The sequence below is a fragment of the Cetorhinus maximus genome, chromosome 12 (genome assembly GCF_964194155.1).
Source record: "Cetorhinus maximus chromosome 12, sCetMax3.hap1.1, whole genome shotgun sequence".
NCBI lineage: Eukaryota > Metazoa > Chordata > Chondrichthyes > Lamniformes > Cetorhinidae > Cetorhinus > Cetorhinus maximus.
The window spans coordinates 18,776,377-18,794,365 of NC_135890.1; the positions used below are offsets into that span (position 1 = coordinate 18,776,377).

General features: G+C 43.2%; 1 protein-coding gene across 1 annotated transcript in view; it reads left to right on the forward strand.

Annotated features, from left to right (window-relative positions):
* The first annotated feature begins 266 nt into the window (after nt 1–266).
* LOC144687263 (fascin-3) overlaps nt 267–17,989 on the forward strand; it is a 45,868-nt gene continuing 28,145 nt past the window's right edge. Inside the window, exons 1-2 of the mRNA XM_078553111.1 lie at nt 267–741; nt 13,775–13,893. Coding sequence (XP_078409237.1) covers nt 312–741; nt 13,775–13,893 — 549 coding nt within the window. The 5' untranslated portion in view covers nt 267–311. The remainder of the gene's footprint in view (nt 742–13,774; nt 13,894–17,989) is intronic.

Consider the following 17,989-nt stretch of genomic DNA (forward strand, 5'->3'; position numbering starts at 1 on the left):
CTGATGAGGAGTCATAGGGACTCGAAAGTTAACTGTGTTCCTCTCCGCAGATGCTGTCAGACCTGAGTTTTTCCAGGTATTTTTATTTCCCACTATCATGAGGTTGTTGAAGATTGAAGTAAAACTCTAGCCTGTTTGCTTTAATGAACTTGAATTCTGATCTTCTTGTGTCACGTTAATGTGTACCAGTATTGTGGGAGTGCCCCCATTAATCCTGTTTTTTTCGATTTTCTCCACCCCTCCCCCATACCCAACCCTTGCTCCATCAGCGGCTGGTTTGATCCGACCGTGTGAATCTGCTCCTTCAGAACATGGTGATGAAAAGGCTCTCCAACACCATCACACTCTACCGAAACAGCACCCAAGCCGTGGCCGGTGCTCCTCGGCCTCTGCTCCTGCTTTTTCCCTGGCTTGGGGCCAAACCCCATGCCGTGGAGAGCTACCGCCAGATTTACTACCCGTACGGCTTTGACATCCTGACTGTGGAGAGTAACATTCTGCACTTCCTTTGGCCGCGGTATGGTCTGTCCTATGCCTCGGAGGTGTTGGACCTACTCCACAGTGAGCCCTTGTCCTCCCACCCCCTCGTCATTCACGCATTCTCCATCGGAGGGTTCCTCTTTGTCCAGATGATTGTGACCACACTGAGGGATGCGCCGCGTTACTCGGGCTTCGAGGCGAGAATTCTGGGCCAGATCTTCGACAGTCTGGTTGTGGGAGATGTGGAACTAATGGCGAAAGGTGAGGCGCATTGATCAACTTTTTTTTTTATATAAATGGTCATTACAGGGCTCATGTTTCCTCTTGTTCCTGCTAGAAATAGCAGCATAATCCAGGTCTAATCAGACAAACCAACACAGGAACAAAATATTGTGTAAATTTTAAACATAAGTGCGTTACGCCAAAAATCATGTACACTCGTTAAACGTTCAATCTGTCTACCTCTCCACAGATGCTGTCAGACCTGCTGAGTTTTCCCAGCAATTTTTGTTCTTGTATCATGTACACTCGTGTTTGAATTCCACAAGTTTTTACACTGGTTCGAGATTGAACAAATGCACATTAGAGCCCAGCCAGACACAGCTGACTTTGCCCCAGGGCAAGAATGTGAGATTCCTCCAATTGCACTGGTTCAAGGCTCTTCAAATTGTGTTTTTTTCAGTTTTACAGTCACTAATCGGCATATTCCCTCATATCAGAGAAAAAGCATTTACTATGAAGCTGACTAGTAAATACCAATGAAACCATTAAAGGCTTTAGTTTAGTTTTTTCCAATTACTCATTTTCAGTGATTCTAAATTGGGTTATCACGGGTGGATGACTGGACAGCCTAATTAAAAATACGTATTTTTTTGCTGTTAAACCCATTTGCAGATGCAGTACCCTTAAATACATTAAGGAATACTTTTTTTTAACAAAAATGATTACATTGTATTATGCTGCCCGATTTGCACTGGTTCATGAAAATGTTTTGTTTGTGAACGATTGAATTGCAATGTCAAGCACATTTTGGCTGTAATTTCCCAATTCTGCCCAAAGTGGCTACCCACCGTCTCCTTCCTCTCCTGCAGGCACTGAATCTCATGGCTGTAAAGTTCCATAAGCATTAGTCACCATCCACCCTCAATTAGCTGATCTTCATGTGTGAGGCCAGAAGACAATTTGACCCTGGAAAGAAGGGAGCATCTCAGCTAAATTCAATCCTCTCCTCCTCACCTGACACACCCATTGCAAGAAACCAGTCATTAATAACAGGGAAAGAAAGAAAGATTTGCTTAATATCGTGCATTTCACAGCTCTGGGATGTCCCAAAGCGCTTCACCATGAAGTGTAGTCACTGTTGTAATATAGGAAATACATAGCTAATTTAAGCACAGTAAGCTCCCACAAACATCAGTGTTCAATTGACCTAATATCTATTTATTATTGACATCAGTTGGGGATAAAAATTGACCAGGACACCAGGAGAAATAGTATTTTTTCAAATAGTGCCGTAGGATCTATTAAATCCACACGAGTGGGATTAGAATCTACAACCTTCTGGATGAGAGAAATGATAGAGAAAGGGGCACAAATTAAAGAGTGAATAACAAGGAGAAGATTCATTACTGGAGTTGTAACTCCTTTGCACCTATCACTTCAAAACATTTCAACTCCCTTCACATGATGAACTAACCTTGAAGTGCAGTGACTTGTGATATGTTGGATAATGTAGCCACTTCCTCCTCAGCTCAGTTCTCTGGAGTGGGGTTAAAATCGACAATCTTCTGACCGAGAGGCAAGAGTGCTACCCACAGCTGACATTTGGCTGAGTTACTAGTTGTCAGCTGCAGCCCACAAATCAATACTACAGCTCGATTCCATACCAGCTCAGAGTAACATACAGATCTGTGCGGCCAGTGAGCAGGGACGCCAGTCAAATATGACAGCCCCAGTAAAACTCACCATAAGCACAACCATTCGGGGGTGATGTCAGGAAACATTTCTTTGCATGAAATGTAGTAGAAATCTGAACCCCAGGAAAGTTGTCAAAGCTGGAGGTCAATTGAAAATTTCAAAACTAAGATTGCTAGATTTTTGTTAGGCAAAGGTATTAAAGGGAACCAAGGTGGGTAAGCAAACAGTCCTGAGCAGCAGAACAGCCCATTTCTATATGACTGTTACTAATATTAATATTCCTATTTCACTGAAAAAACTATGCATGGCCAGTCAATCAAAATATTCTAGAATATAAAATATATATATAAAAATACTGTCAGAAGGGGACAAGACAGAAGCAGCAGATTTTTGCTTTGTTCGTCATTGGGATGTGGGCGTCGCTGGCATAGCCAGCATTTATTGCCCATGCTTAATTTCCCTTTTATATTTTAATACAAACACTGAACTGCAAAGAGGATTTCCCAAATTATCTTGGTACCCAGGTCTCCAAGAATTTGTAATCTGACTCTGGCCAGCACCTTTAGCAGGGGACTTGGCTGGGGAGAAAATCAAAGAGAACTCCACATTGAGGAATCTACCTGACATAGAGTATACAGCACAGAACAGGCCATTCAGGCCCACTGCTCCATGCTCAGAGTTATACCTCCTCCCACCCAACATCATTAACCCTATCAGCATAACTTTCTATTTGTTTCTCCCTTGTACTTCTCTAGCTTCCTTAAATGTATCAATGCTATTCACCTTAACTACTCCATGTGGTAGCGTGTTCCACATTCTCACGGTTCTCTGGGTAATAAAGTTTCTCCTGAATTCCATATTAGATTAATTGATGACTACCTTATATTTATGTTCTAGTCTTACCAGCAAGTGCACATCTTTGGATATGCACACACAATGAATGTAATACCAATATGTTTATTTTCAATATATTCCAGGTGTTGCACAGATGCTTGTTCCCCCTTTCCTCCAGCTATTTTTCAGAAGGACTATACTTTTCTACTTCTGGCTTTTCAGAAGTTACACAATCAGGCACTACCACATGAGCATCAAGACATTCTGGGAAACGTCATACCATACCCCCATTCTTATATTCCACAGCGAGAATGACCCACTGAGCAACCATAAGGAAGTGAAGGCCCTGCTGTGTGCTTGGCAGAGGAAAGGCATCCACGTATTTGAGAAAAGCTGGGAGATATCCCGTCATGCTGGGCACCTGCGGCAGCATCCTCTAGAATACCAAAGCAGTCTGCAGAACTTCCTGCGGTCCCTCAGCATGACTCATTTACCATCCAAATTATGAAGGACAGTAAAAAAGACGAGGGGGACTGAGATGTTGCAGATCCAAACAACATCAGTTTGCTCTTTTTTGATGCCCTTCATATCCTCTTGGACTCCTCATAGAAAACTTCTCTGAACTTGTTGGACAAAATTGATTAAAACATAGCCAATTGTTTGCACTCAGGTGGGTGTTTTTGGTGGAAAGAGGGAAAATTTTCTATTAAAACTTGTATCAGGCCCAGCACAAAGCGTAAATTGCCAGTTTTATTTACACACATTAGCAAAGTGACTTTATGATTGAATTAATGGCACTCATTCCTTCGGCAGAAACAAATTGGTTTAATTCTGCTGAATAGATTCATGTGTGATCAGCACAGACATGCTGAGATCACTGCATCATTTATAGGGGAAGGTGCAATAGCAGCCATCATTGTTACCATTACAGCACAATTTGTTGGTTTCAATGTACCAAGTGTCACAGAAAAGTTACATTTATGTAGTGCATTTCACAATTTCCGATCACCCCAAAGCCAATGACATAATTTTGAAATGTAATCACTGTTTTAATGCAGAAAATGTAGCATCCAATTTGTGCACAGTAAGGTCCTTCAAGCAGAAATGAGATAAATGACCAAATAATCTTCTTTCTAATTGATGTCGGTTGATTCGTAAATATTGGGAAGAACTCATTATGCTCTTTATTTAATAGTGCAATGGGACCCTTTATGTCCATTGAGAGGACAGACAGGACTTTGGTTGAATGTCTCAGCTCAGAGTCAGCACCACCTACAATGTGTCACTCCTGCACTATTACACTAAAGTGTTAGCCTGGATTATGTGCTTAGATCCTGGACTCAAGACTGACTCAGTAACAAATGTGTTCCCACTGACCCAAGTCCGAAGACATTCAAAGGCACTATAGGATTTCAATATATTATACTTATATATTTTGTAATTATTGTCAATTATTACACTTCATATTGTTCATGCAAATAAAGATATTAACTTGCTTAAATCTCTGGCCTTTATGTTCATATGGATAACATGAGACCATGGGTCAATAATGTACTCCCAAGTGTAGTGACTGATCTTGCAATATAAAGTGTGATTTCTTTTATTCTTTCATAGGATGTGGGTGTCACTGACAAGGCCAGCATTTGTTTCCTTCTCACTTTGCCCTTGAGAAGGTGATTGTGAACCAGCTCCCTGAACCATTGCAGTCCATCTGTTACCAACTTTTCTGTAGCAGTTTAGTACAACTGAGTGGATTGTTAGGTCATTTCAGAGGGCAGTTAAGAGTCAACTACATTGCTGTGGGTTTGGAGTCACATGTCAGCCAGGCCAGATAAGGACAGCAGATTTCCTTCCCTAAAGAACATTAGTGAACCAGATGGGTTTTTATGACAATGATAGTTTCTTGGCACAATTACAATTCCAGATTTTTTATTAATTACATTTAGTGCGTCCAACAGGTAGATGTGATGCGTCTAGTGTATGGGTGAAGAGAGTTGGCGTGCCTTCTGCTTCTGTGTATTAGTTTGCTTCTCATCTTCAGCTTACTGGTTAGCATCAAAATAGAGCCAAATGTGTAAGCCTCTCTCTGTCAGTATACAGCCTCTCCATCTGCAAGTCTTCAGCTGTGCCTCCTCGTGGTGACACACGAAAACTGGGTGCCTCACGGCCCCAGGCTAAAACTTCAGAGAAACTCTGAGGAGGTTTGGCCCCCAGACATGCAGTGTGCAGGTCCATTGGCATGTGGACATGCCCTGGCATCCGTGAACGAAATTTCCAGCTATGGGTGGATAGCTCCACCACCTAGTGGATACCTCAGGAGAATTGAAGGCTAAAAGGATAAACCCTGTCAAAGAATTTGGAATGGAACCCAAAGACAGACTGATGTCTAAATACATCACCTTTCTGACAACTCTTGCAACTAACCTGGTACCAAACGTAGTGCTTTGTATTTTTTTGGACTCAACTGGGGAGGTCAAGAGGGAGACCCTGATGTTTGGGCGGCCCAGCGTCTCCATAAATTTTGCTTATGTCCTGGAGAGGACACTCTAGTTTTGCTGCAGAGCATTAACACAACAGAGGAGACAGCAAGTGATAAGTCCAACTCGACTGGTGTAGAGAACGGGTGTTACGGGCTGTTTCCGGCAGCGGGAGGGACCATCGTGTCCCACTGGTCAACTCACCTCAGGTCGGGCACCCTGAATAGATAGGTGCTGATCTGCCATGGTCCATCTGCTTCAATGGATGCTTGGAGCTTAGAGTCTCCACTCTACAAGAGGACCGAATCCAACACAGCAGGTAAACAAACAAAAAGAAAGAAGATGTCAACTCTTCGATTAGCAAGCTGGAATGTCAGGACCATGTGCACGTGACTGACAGCTGACTTGCAGCTGGTCGATGATGCGTGTAAAACAGCTGTGATTAATATGGAACTTGGTAGGCTGAACATTGACATAGTTTCCCTACAAGAGACAGGCTCACCAGAGCAAATCGCTAAAAGGAAAAATATCACACATTAATCTGGCAGGGGAAGAGTTCAGAGGTAACACGAGCAGGCTTCACTGAAAGGAACTCGCTACTCTTGATGATAGAACCCCCCCCCCACCCCCCCGACCACTAATGGTTCAGAATATGTTATCTCCATTTGCCTCTCAATTCTAACAGGGCCAGTTAACCTCTTGAGTATCCATGCTCCAAGGCTGTGCTTCAGTATAGAAGCAAAAGACCAGTTCAGTGAGGAGCTTGACAATGCCATCAGCAGAATCCCTAAGTCAGAACATCTTTATCCACTGGGGGATTTCAACAATAGAGTGGGTGCAGATCATGAGCTTGGCCCTCCTGCTTTGGGCATCATGGCCTGGGAAAGATAAATGAGATCAAACAGAGGCTCCTTGAGCTTTGCTGCAACTATGACCCAACACCTTCTTTCAGAACAAACAATGCCAAGTATCCTGGAGACATCCATGGCATTGTCACCAGCTGTGACTCTTTGAACAGCATTCTCAACAGACGCAGCTACCACAGCGCTGACTGTCATATAGATCACTCTCTGGTGTGCACCAGGGTTAGGATGTAACCCTTGAAGTATTTCCATTCAAAGCAGAAATGTTATCCTTGTATCAATATCAGTCATACTGCCTACCAGATGAAAAACCAACAGTTCCTTGACTCGATTGAACAGGCTCTCTCCGACATTCCCACAAAGAGTGCAGAAATGTAATGGAACATACTTTGAGACACCACCCACAATACCACACTCTCAACATATGGGAAGCAAGAGTAGAAAATGCTGACTAGTTCAAGGTTAACATCACTGTGATAGAACCTGTTATTGAAGCCAAGTGGTCTACTGTAATTAATTATGAGAGATCTGAGTGAGAAGACTCTGAATGCACTAAGAGCTGCTTGAAGTAAAGTCCAACAGACTGCTAGGTGGTGCACTAATGGTAACTGGTTACAACTGTGCCAGAATATCCAGATGCCTTTCGACACAGGGAATGCTAGGGGCATGTATGAAGGGAATCAAAAAAGCAACAGGTTTGTCAGCAAAGAAAATGGCTCCACTATAAACAAAGGCGGGGAGGTCATCACCGATTGCAATAAAGAGTTGGAGAGATGGGTGGGACGCCAATTTGAGTTGTACTCTAGGAAGAACATTGTCACTGAGGAAGCTCCAGACACCACAGAAAGCCTGCCTGTCATGGCAGAACTGGATATTGAACCCATTGTGGAGGAGCTTAGCAAAGCTATTGACTTGCTTACCATGGACAAAGATTCAGGTACTGATGTTATACTGCCTGAACTTATCAAGCACAGGAAACCAGCACTCCTGCAGCATTTACACAAACTTCTCTGTCTTTGCTGGAGGGAGGGGGCAGTTCCCAGGATATGAAAACATTATGACCCTGTATAAAAACAAATGCAACCAAAGTGATTGCAACAACTATTGAGGCATCTTCCTGCTGAGCATCATGGGAAAAGTATTTTCCCTGTGTTGTCAGGCTGCAGATCCTGGCATCTACCCAAATCCCAGTGTTGTTTCAGAACTGGAAGATCCACAATTGAGTGTCCGTGAGCAGCTTATTACTGAGTGAGTGCTGCTTGATAGCAATGTTGTTGACATCTTCCATCATTCAGCTAATGATTGAGAGTAGATTGATGGACTGAATTAAATTTGTCCTGCTTTTTGTGGACAGGAGGTACCTGAGTATTTTTCTACATTGTCAAGTAGATGCTAGTGTTGTAGCTGCAATAGAACAGCTTGGCTAGGATAGCAGCTAGTTCTGGACCATGTCTTCAGCACTACAGCCAGGATGTCATCAGGGTCCATAGCCTTTCCTATATCCAATGTCTTCAGTCATTTCTTGATAGCATGTGGAGTAAATCGAATTACTTTAGTCAGGAATGAACAATGTGGAACGTGGTGAAATTTCCTGAAAATCCAATTGTATATATCAGTGGTACTTTCCCAGTTCACCTCAGTATGATCTTCAGTATAATCCCAACAGGTTATTTAAACATGACCTCCTATGGTACAGCACAGAAAAAGGCCATTCAACCCATCATGCTTTTACTGGCTATTTGAAAGAGCAATTTGTCCAACTTCCCTTTCTATTCCCCATAGTCCTGTATATTTCTCTTTTTCAAGTATTTATGCAAGTCTCTTTTGAAAATTACTACTGAAGATGTTTCCACCATTTTTTAGGCAGCACATTCCAGATCGTAACAATTCTTACCCCTTTAATCTAGGCTGACTGTCCTTGTACAAATTATACTTTGCAAGGTTCAACACCATTCTAGACAGCCACTTACCAGCTGAGCCATCCCAGATTGGGCCTGTCCTGTAATTTTATACACTGCCACACACCATGTTAACCAATCCCCTCCCCCTCCACCAGTAACTACCAACCCCCTTGCCATGATTGAACCACAATGAGTTCACCTCTCCCACCCCTCCCCCCTTTATGGCATCACAAAGGCAGCCTCAATCAAACTCGGCTCAGGATTCAAACCAGGTGGTGCTGGAGTTTCTGAGGGATGAACGGTTTCTCGCAGAGAGGAGAATTTGCATTCGATTATTTGGTGTTTGACATTTTTTGTGGAGTTTTGGCAAAGGAGTGCAATCTTTCATTGCCATGTCGAACACTGAAGCAGTAAAAATTGGTCTGATAACCAACTGTGGCAAATACATGACAGCAGAGCAATTTGGAAATGTTGTATCACTGGCAACAACAGCACTTGGTCCAAAACAGGTAGGTAGCTATTCAACACTAACCACTAAGATTTGACTCAGTACTTCAATGCAACCTTACTTTAGAGTGACTGACAAGAGTTCCCCACCTTGTTCAGTTTAGTCATTGGAGTGTTTGGGTTGGCGCTGAGCTGGACAGGTCCCAGGCTTGACTTGTGTTTAGTTAATCTCAACCCTAACTCACAATACTTACTTAACCATCAGTTCTCCTAAACTAGAGCGAGGAGATCGAGGAACAATTAACCGCTCCTGGTCATTATTCAGTGGTCCTCTGTTGGGTTTGAGTAGACATAGGAAAAAAAGACATGAACAAGAACAGCTGAGAAGTCCTTCACAGTCTGAATAATCTGTTTATATTTACTCAAGAGAGTATAGACTCAGGTGTGAAGAGTGACTGTGGGATGGTATCCCAGTCAGTGCCTTCAGGAAAGAAGGGGAAGAGAATGGAAAACCAGAACAGACAAGGCTATTAATAAAAGGATATGGTATCCTTGACATTATAAACAGAAGTATGGAGTACAAAAACAAGGAAGCCACAAAACGCTGGTTAGGCCCCAGCCGGAATATCGCATTCAATTCTAGGCATCATACTTTAGGAAGAATGTCAAGGCCTTGGAAAGGGTGCAGAAGAGTTTTTTTATACTCTCATGGGATGTGGGCATCGCTGGCAAGGCCAGCATTTGCTGCCCATACTTAATTGCCCTTGAACTGAGGGGTTTGTTGGGCCATTTCAGAGGACAGTTAGAAGTCAACCATATTGTTGGGGGTCCGGAGTCACCAGCTGCTGTAGTGGGATTTTAACACATGCCACCCAGAGCATTAGTTTGGGCCGCTGGATTATTAATCCAGTGACATTACCACTACATGACCATCACCCCCTCCCTAATTGATCTTCAGTAATGTGAAACTTCAGTCAATTCTGTTTACTCCCTGCAAGCAGCCAGCTCCCCATGGTCGGGATCACTTATATCCTGAGCGTGGATGCTGAGGGGCTATTGAAGGCACTCTCTGTGTGTTCACCTTGGGCAGGAGGGCCTACAGCTCGTCCTCCTGGGTAACTTCGGGGTAAAGATTGATTCTAAGGGTTGGATCGGTCGGGCTTGGATGCGAAGCGGGGCAGGGCCCGTTCAGCAACTGGATGAGGTGCCGCCCAGGGGCGATGGTGACTCTGGATACGTGCCGGGCCCTTCCTGTGGATCACCCCAGCTGCTGTGCCCATCGGCCTCCTCAGCAGGCGAGTGGCCTCGGCCAGTACCTAGCAGCTGACATTTTTGATAGACAAGGGAATCAAGGGCTATGGGGGGGCAGACAGGATAAAGGAGTTGAGACCACAATCAGATCAGTCATGATCTTATTGAATGATGGCGCAGGCTCAAAGGACCAAATAGCCTACTCCTGCTCCTAAGCCTTATGTTCCTATGAACGCTACCAGGGATGTGGGACTTCAGTGTGGAGAGATTGGAGAAGCTAGGATTGTTATCCTTAGAGCAGAGAAGGTTAAGGGGAGGTTCAAGATGTGTTCAAAATCATAAAAGTTTCTATAGGATAAGTAAGGAGAAGCTGTTTCCAGTGGCAGAAAGGTCAGTAATCAGAGGACACAGATTCAAGGTAATTGGCAAAAGAACTAGAGTAGATTCAATAGAAATTTTCAAAAAGGAATTGAATGAATACTTGAAGGGGAAAATTTTGCAAGGCAATGGAGAAGGGTCAGGAATGTGGAACTAATTGGATAGCTCTTATCAACAAGCCAGCACAGGCATGATGGACTAAATGGTCTCCTTCCAGGCTGTATAATTCTTTGATTCTATGAAACTATAACTGAGGTTATAAGAACACGGTTGGATTGGACAAGCAGTGGCTTTTTCACCAGGACAGAGAGGACTGAGAGGTGACCCAGTAGAATTCTTTAAAATTATGAAGGGATTTGGTTGGGTTAATGTAGAGATTTACCCATTTTTGGGGAAAGACTAAGGGCCAAACATAAAAATAAGATAGTCACAAATAAATCCAACAGTTTCAGTTGTGTTAGGGAAAGTTGGAGTCACTTTTGCCATTTTGACAAGAAAAGCAATGTCCCCAAGTGATGCCTTTTAGAAAATAACCATTCCTGGGATATTAAATGGGAACATGATCAAGCTCAACACTGCTAGCTCCCATAGTCAAATAGTAATTGGTCACTCATTCTCCAGACTCCCATGATGAACAATAACCCCATTTGAGCAAACAATGAGCACTGTGGTTGCCTGCATGGGAGATGAGGGGCAATTTTTCTTTCGGTCACCAGGGATGGGGGTTAAGTGAGTGGTAGCTGATTGTTGTGCTTTTAATTGCAAAGGTGGCCTCCAGAAATTAACTTTGTCTCTCACTGTTTCTTGTACAGATCTGGGAAGTGAGATTCAAGTCCAGTAAAGGATTTCAGGTCCGAGTGGAACTGATAGCATTTAACGGGTTGGCCTTGCAGACTAACGAAGATGGTTTAGTTAAATGTGCGCCTCCCAATGAGTCCAGCTTGTTTCTCTTGGAATACCAGTCAAATGGATCCTGGGTCTTCAAGTCCATAATGTTTGGAACTTACCTTGAGAAGAATATCAATGAAGTCCGCTGTATACAGAAGGAGGCAAATAAATTCCAGCAATGGACCCCTCATCTTGCCATCCACCCCCAAATTGTACTATACCACCCCCAATCGAAGTGCTATGTACGCATGCACTGTAGGGAGGACAAAGGTTTTGCTGAGGCCCCAGCTCCCTTTTCTGAGGAATGCATTTTCTTAATTCACTTTGACAATGGAAAGTACCACCTCCAAACAAGTGACTGTCGCTACTTGTCCATTAAAGATCAGCTGCTGAGCAAACGCTCAAAGCAAACGGCCTTCATTATGTACTTGAAGGCAGGCTATGCGGCCACCTTTTCTGCTGGAAAGCGAGGGCTCTTGTATCCTCACTCGAGAACTGGGCTTCTGTCCATTGGGACACATCCATCAGACATGCAGGATATCTTCATCATTAAGAGAAGCAAGCCTTGGGTCGCATTGAAGACTAAGTCACAGAAATATGTGACAATTAATTATGGTGAGAAAATTAGAAGGTTCAACGAATAGACTATGTATTTGAGTTTTTAATTTATTCCACCAATTGCCAAATGATGGCTTGTTAGGATATTTACCCCTGCATCAATGAGTTATAAGTTCAAGTCCCACACCAGCCCATGAGTGCACAACTAGGATGGCACTCCAGTGTTTTATTGAGGGAATGCCATACTGTCAGAGAAGATTACAATTGTATTTACGTCACAGAAACAAGGCATATAGCCCAATTGGTTAATGCCACTGTTTATGTTCCCCATGAACCTCCTTCCCACCTTACTTTCTGCTGTTATTGATGTTAAACCAAAACCAATTCCAGCAAAAAGATATTGCACAATTTGAAAAAGGATAAAGAACTCCAGAGTCCTCTAGTCAACATTCCACCCTGACCCAATTCCAATTTGCTTTTTTTGTGGACTCTGGCTCTCCACAAATGGCAAACACATTTGCTGACACAACTGGTCACTGCCTTTTGAGATGTTTTTGACTGTTTAAGCAGTGAAACAGGGATAGATCCCCAGGAACACCCATAGAACCATATTCTAACATGAGTCAAAAACTCCCAGGGGAGCAAGGGGTTCAAAACTGCACAGGTCAAGTGAAAGATGCACGACTAGGTTTGGTTTGGCTGAACAATTCTTTGAGGGTGATCCGGAGATTTAAAAGGACAGGTAGGGTTATTTATTGTACACACATGCCCACACCTCTACCTTGGGAGCAGCTGTTGCAGTGAGACAACACTGGCACTCGGCCAGTAGATGCCTAGGTCTTGGAAAGGGTTGCAAGCAAGGAGTGCGAGCCAACCAAATATGGGCATAAGCTGTGCGTAAGTACAGAAAGCATTGACGGGGAAAGAAAAGGTGCGCTGGGAGCTTCAAACAATACCATATTAAGAATGAGGGTGAGGAATGAGGAAGTAGAACCTTGTGCATTATCTGTACATTGACTATCTAGTAAACAGCAGCCAACATGAAATCAGAAGGGAAAAGCTGACCTGGATTACCTTCTTCTTTGAAGTCCTATGACACCATGTACCCTGACCCTCAATACGTTATTGACAAACTTCCATATGAAAGGTTACTAGTTACACTGAAAGCTTTGGGGATTCAGGTAAACCCTGGGGATTGGACAAGAAACCAGTCGAAGGGTAGGAGACAACAAATACTTGTTAGAAGAGGTATGTGGGAATGTGAGGAGGGGAACAGTACAGTACCCCCTGCTTCCAGTCCCACATCCCTCTCCTGAGAGGGGGAGCCTCAAGCACAGTGCCGGGAACATGGCTATTTCTAATTTACGTTAATAATCTGTATTCAGAGACTTAACACAAAATGATTAAATTTACAGATGATACCAAACTAGGAAGGGAAACTAGGGGCTGGACTTTATGCTGAATGTGGGCTCCTTGCACCCCAGGGTACATTTTGGGGGTGAACCCACCTCCGCTTAGCCGGCTCGCCCCATTTTAATTTTTCAGGCGACAGTCCTTTAATTAGTATGAGGTGGGACTTCCATCTCCAGGAAGACTTCCCGCCTCATAGAGCTGCTGGGCAATCAAAGGCCCTCATTTAACGTCTGATTATTACTGTACAATCATTCAGTTTTCCTTTCACATTCTGTGTTTTACCTTTGACAGAACAAGCTGTAGGGTGATGAATAAACATAAGGTGATGATTACCGAACTCTCTTCAGTGTTTTCCTCTTTATCCTAGGGGTGGAGGTTTATGCTCGTTTTGAGAATCTCACTCAGCTCTCACTGTTTCAATTTGAAATCACCCTGAATTCTGACCACGTGAGACTGAGAACGATCAATGGGCAGCTTCTGGCACAGGTATGTCATGCAGTATTATCACACGATATTATCACACAATATTATTATGCAGTGTTGTTATGCAATGAATCCTCCAGGTGTACATCCAACCAGAGTTGGCAATCCTAGCCAAAAATAAGTAAGGTAAAGTGTCAATAAATTATTTTAAAAGGGAATTAGATAGTTGCTGGAAAAAGATAAATATTAAAGGGTGCAGGCAACACACACGAGAGTCGAATTAGACAATTGGACTTGTGTGGGGGAAACCACTGATGCCGACTCAATGGGCTGGGTGGTTTGTTTCTGCACTGTAACATTCCGAAGATTCTGAAGATTTTAAATTTGATGTTAGATGGTTGGGTCAAAACCATTTCAAAACGTCAATGTGCCCTAATTTAAAATAATTAAAATTTAGTAGGGGATGGTTTTTTGGTCGAACAACCTCCTGGTTAAGCTATGTTATTAAAAAAAAAAGTACAGTAAAATAGAAACAAGATAAAAAATGTCTCTGAGGCTAAGGAAAGAAAAATACAGTTGGCAAATGAGCATTCAGCATATATACTGAAACAAAACTACAGAAACAATTGTATTCACAAAGTTTCCAGAATGTGGGAAGATTGTTTTGAAATGCTTTGCAGTTAGGTATGGATATAGCAAAAACAAGGAACTTTTCATTTATACAGCGTCTTTCACAACCTCAGAATGTTGCAAAACACTTTAAAGCCAATGAAATACTTTTGAAGTGTAGTCACTGCTGCAATATAGAAATTGCGGCAGTCAATTTGCACACAACAAGCTCCTACAAGTGGCCTTGGAATAATGACTAGATAATCTGTTTTTAATGATGTTGCTAGAGGGGTGAATATTGGCCTGGATACTGGGGAGGACTCTCCTGTTTTTCTTCAATATAGCACCATTGGGTCTTTTAAATCCACCTGAGAGGGCAGACACAGCCTTGGTTCAACATCACTTCAGAAAGGTGGCACCTCTGACAGTGAAACACTCTTTCAGTACTACACCAAAGCATCAGCCTGGATTATGTGCTCAACTGTTCAGAGTGGGACTTGAATTTTTGACCTGCTGACTCAGGGTGCGAATGCTACCTAGACTCAGTTGGAGGGATTTGGAAGGGTTGCCTAAAGCTTGCATAATCCAAAATTTTATAAAAACGTCACTTCAAATCACACTGAAGTGATTAATTTTCTTTTAATCACATGCCGGTAATCCTATTCGCTGGCACTATCTGTACTTAACTGCAGAGCCAAGCAGCTTTGCCTTATGCTATTTTTGGCTCATACTATTTACTTGGTCACCATGTATGTTCGACTCTTGCACCAAATAATGACAGGGTGAGGGAGGGAGAGTCACTCAGTGAAACTGTACCCCAGTTAGGGAAGCGAAAGTGAGAAGGGGAGGGGAAACATTAGAGAGAAGCAATAAACACAGGATTTCCTGGCCTTCACATACCTTGAATTTTTTAAATATTTCTGCTGGAGAGAATTGTAATATGAATTGAGATTCTTAAAGCCAGGTCCCTTGACTTCCACCGATAAATTGCCAGGTTTTATTTGTTTGGGAGGTGGTAAACTGGTGAAAAACAATTTGGTTGAAACTTGAAACTGATTTTCTCCTGAATGTAGATGTTGGGTGGGAAGAGGTGGTTGGAGGGTACAGAATCCACAAATTGATGCAGTTTCCTTGCATAAAATTAACAGCCTAGAAACAGGGATTCAGCCTAATTGGTCTGTGCTGGTGTTTATTCTCCATGTCAACCTCCTCCAACCCTCCTCTTCACAAGACCCACACATTTAATAATCGGTGGAATCTGAGTGCCCATTGAGTTCCTTGCTGGCGCCACAAATTTGCATCCATAAACCCAATTTTCAACAGGAAGAGAAGCAAAGACTTTTTAAAGGGAACATGCGGCACCTTAACATTTTTTTCATTCCAGGGATGTGGGCATCGCTGGCAATTATTCTCCATCCCAGGTTGCCCTTGAAATGGTGGTGCACGTTCTTGAACCACTGCACTTTATTGCTTGAAGGTTCTCCCACTGTAGAGAGTTCCGAGATTTTGACCCAGCGATGATGAAGGAATCTTTCAGGATTTAATGGGTGAACTTCCACAGGGGTTTTACTGCAGTGGCTTTGGCAGTAGTTTGATCCCTGTCCAATGGGTAAATGGAGTTCCTGCCAAACTTACACTGTAGTTACAGCGGGTGGAGCAGGAGAAGCCCTGAGAAAATGTCCCACGTTTTTTAACAACATTGCAGCAATCTTTTGTTCAGCCTTTTGTTTCTGATTGGATTTATCAGTATCACACTGTCCATAACCAATCAAATGTTGACTCAGGTCACACACCAAGACATTGTCTACTAAAAGTAATGTTCTCCCATATACAATCTCTGGCTGATGAAAGGTCATTAACCTGAAACATTGGGCGGAATCTTCCACCCTCGCGAGCAGCAGGAATCGTGGCAGGCGGGAGAGCAAGATTTGGCGGGAGGCCAAAAATCAGTTTCCCGACAGTGGGAAATTAGCTTTGAATCTTGTTCTCCCAACTTTCGTGGCGGCTTAAAGGTAGATCGAGTGTCCTCCGAAGCTATATCAGGAACTCCATTTGCATCTCAAGAGTCCTCATTAAAGGACCAACACACTGGAATCTTGCTTCCCCTCCAAATTAAGTGCCCTCCCTGCGGGAATTTAGAATGTTCACTTTCATGACTGTACATAAGTGGCTGCACTTGGTAAGGTAGACTTTTTCCTGGACTTTGAGGTCAATAGACGCTGCTTTCAGCTTCCTTTCACACCATCACTGAGAGATACCGGCTGCTTGTAGTACAAGCTGTGCCAAGGCTGGGCACAGGAGGGGTGAGACCGAGGCAGGACTAGGGTGAGTTGGAGGGGAAGTCAAGGAGCAGAATAGAAGAGTGAATGGCTGCCAAGGTGGCTTTTAAGTATGGTGCCCAGACATTGGAGCATATGAGCTAATGGTTGGGCGGGTGACTTCCTGCCCGCCCTGCCACAAGATTTGATGTGCTCCTCACAAATGCATAACTAATGAGCTGAATTGCCAAGATCTGGCATGTTCAGCCACCCCGTTCTCCAGCGGAAGTCACTCTGACTTCCGCTCCTGCCACCGGACTTAACCTCCAGAATGGAAAATTCCACCTGTTAATTCTGTTTCTTTCCACAGATGCTGCCCAACCTGCTGAGTATTTCCAGCATTTTCTGTTTTTATTTATAATCTCTAGCTGTTTATTTTATTATCTTACCAAAAGAGAGATCTTCTTGAGGAAGCAATGGGCATGGCTGAGGTACTAAATGAGTACCTTGCATCTGTCTTCACTAAAGACGAATATGCTGCCAAAGTAGTAGAGCAATTGAATAAGTTCAAAATAAATAAAGAGGAAATACTTAAAGGGTTTATGGTGCTCAAAGTAGAAATGTCACCCGGTTGGATGAGATGCATTCTAGATTGCTGCTGGTAATACAACATCCTCTTGTTCCTTTCCAATGAAAGGCAGACGGCCAATTCAGTACAGCATTCTTTACACCTCTTGACAAACGTGAACGTCCCTCCTGCGATATATTTCTAGCATGTCATTTAGTTTGACTGTACTTTTCTTAAACCACTTGCTTGTTCCCTTGAGTTGTAGCAATATTCAAAATGAAAGCCGATTTTTAATCATTTCTTGGAGTCCAATTATTTCACCCACTCCCACCACTAAAACCAAACCCTGAGGAACTTCCCCCACTAAGCCATCAGAACCACAACAACATCAATGACGTACATTCATATAGCACCTTTAACGTCGTAAATCACTCCAAGGTGCTTCACAGATGCGTTATCAAACACGCCGAAATTAGGAGGTGTTAGAACCCATGACCAAAAGGTAACATCTTAAATGAGGCAATAAAGTTAGAGAGGTTTATAGAGGGAATTCGAGCTTAGGGTCTAGGCAGCTGAAGACATGGCCTCCAATGGTGGAGCAGTGAGAAACAGGATGCACAAGAGGCCAGAATTTGGTGAATGCAGAGGTCTTAAAGGTTGTCAGGCTGGAGGAGGTTACAGAATTGGGAGGGTGAGGACGTAGAGGGATTTGAAAATGTCAAAA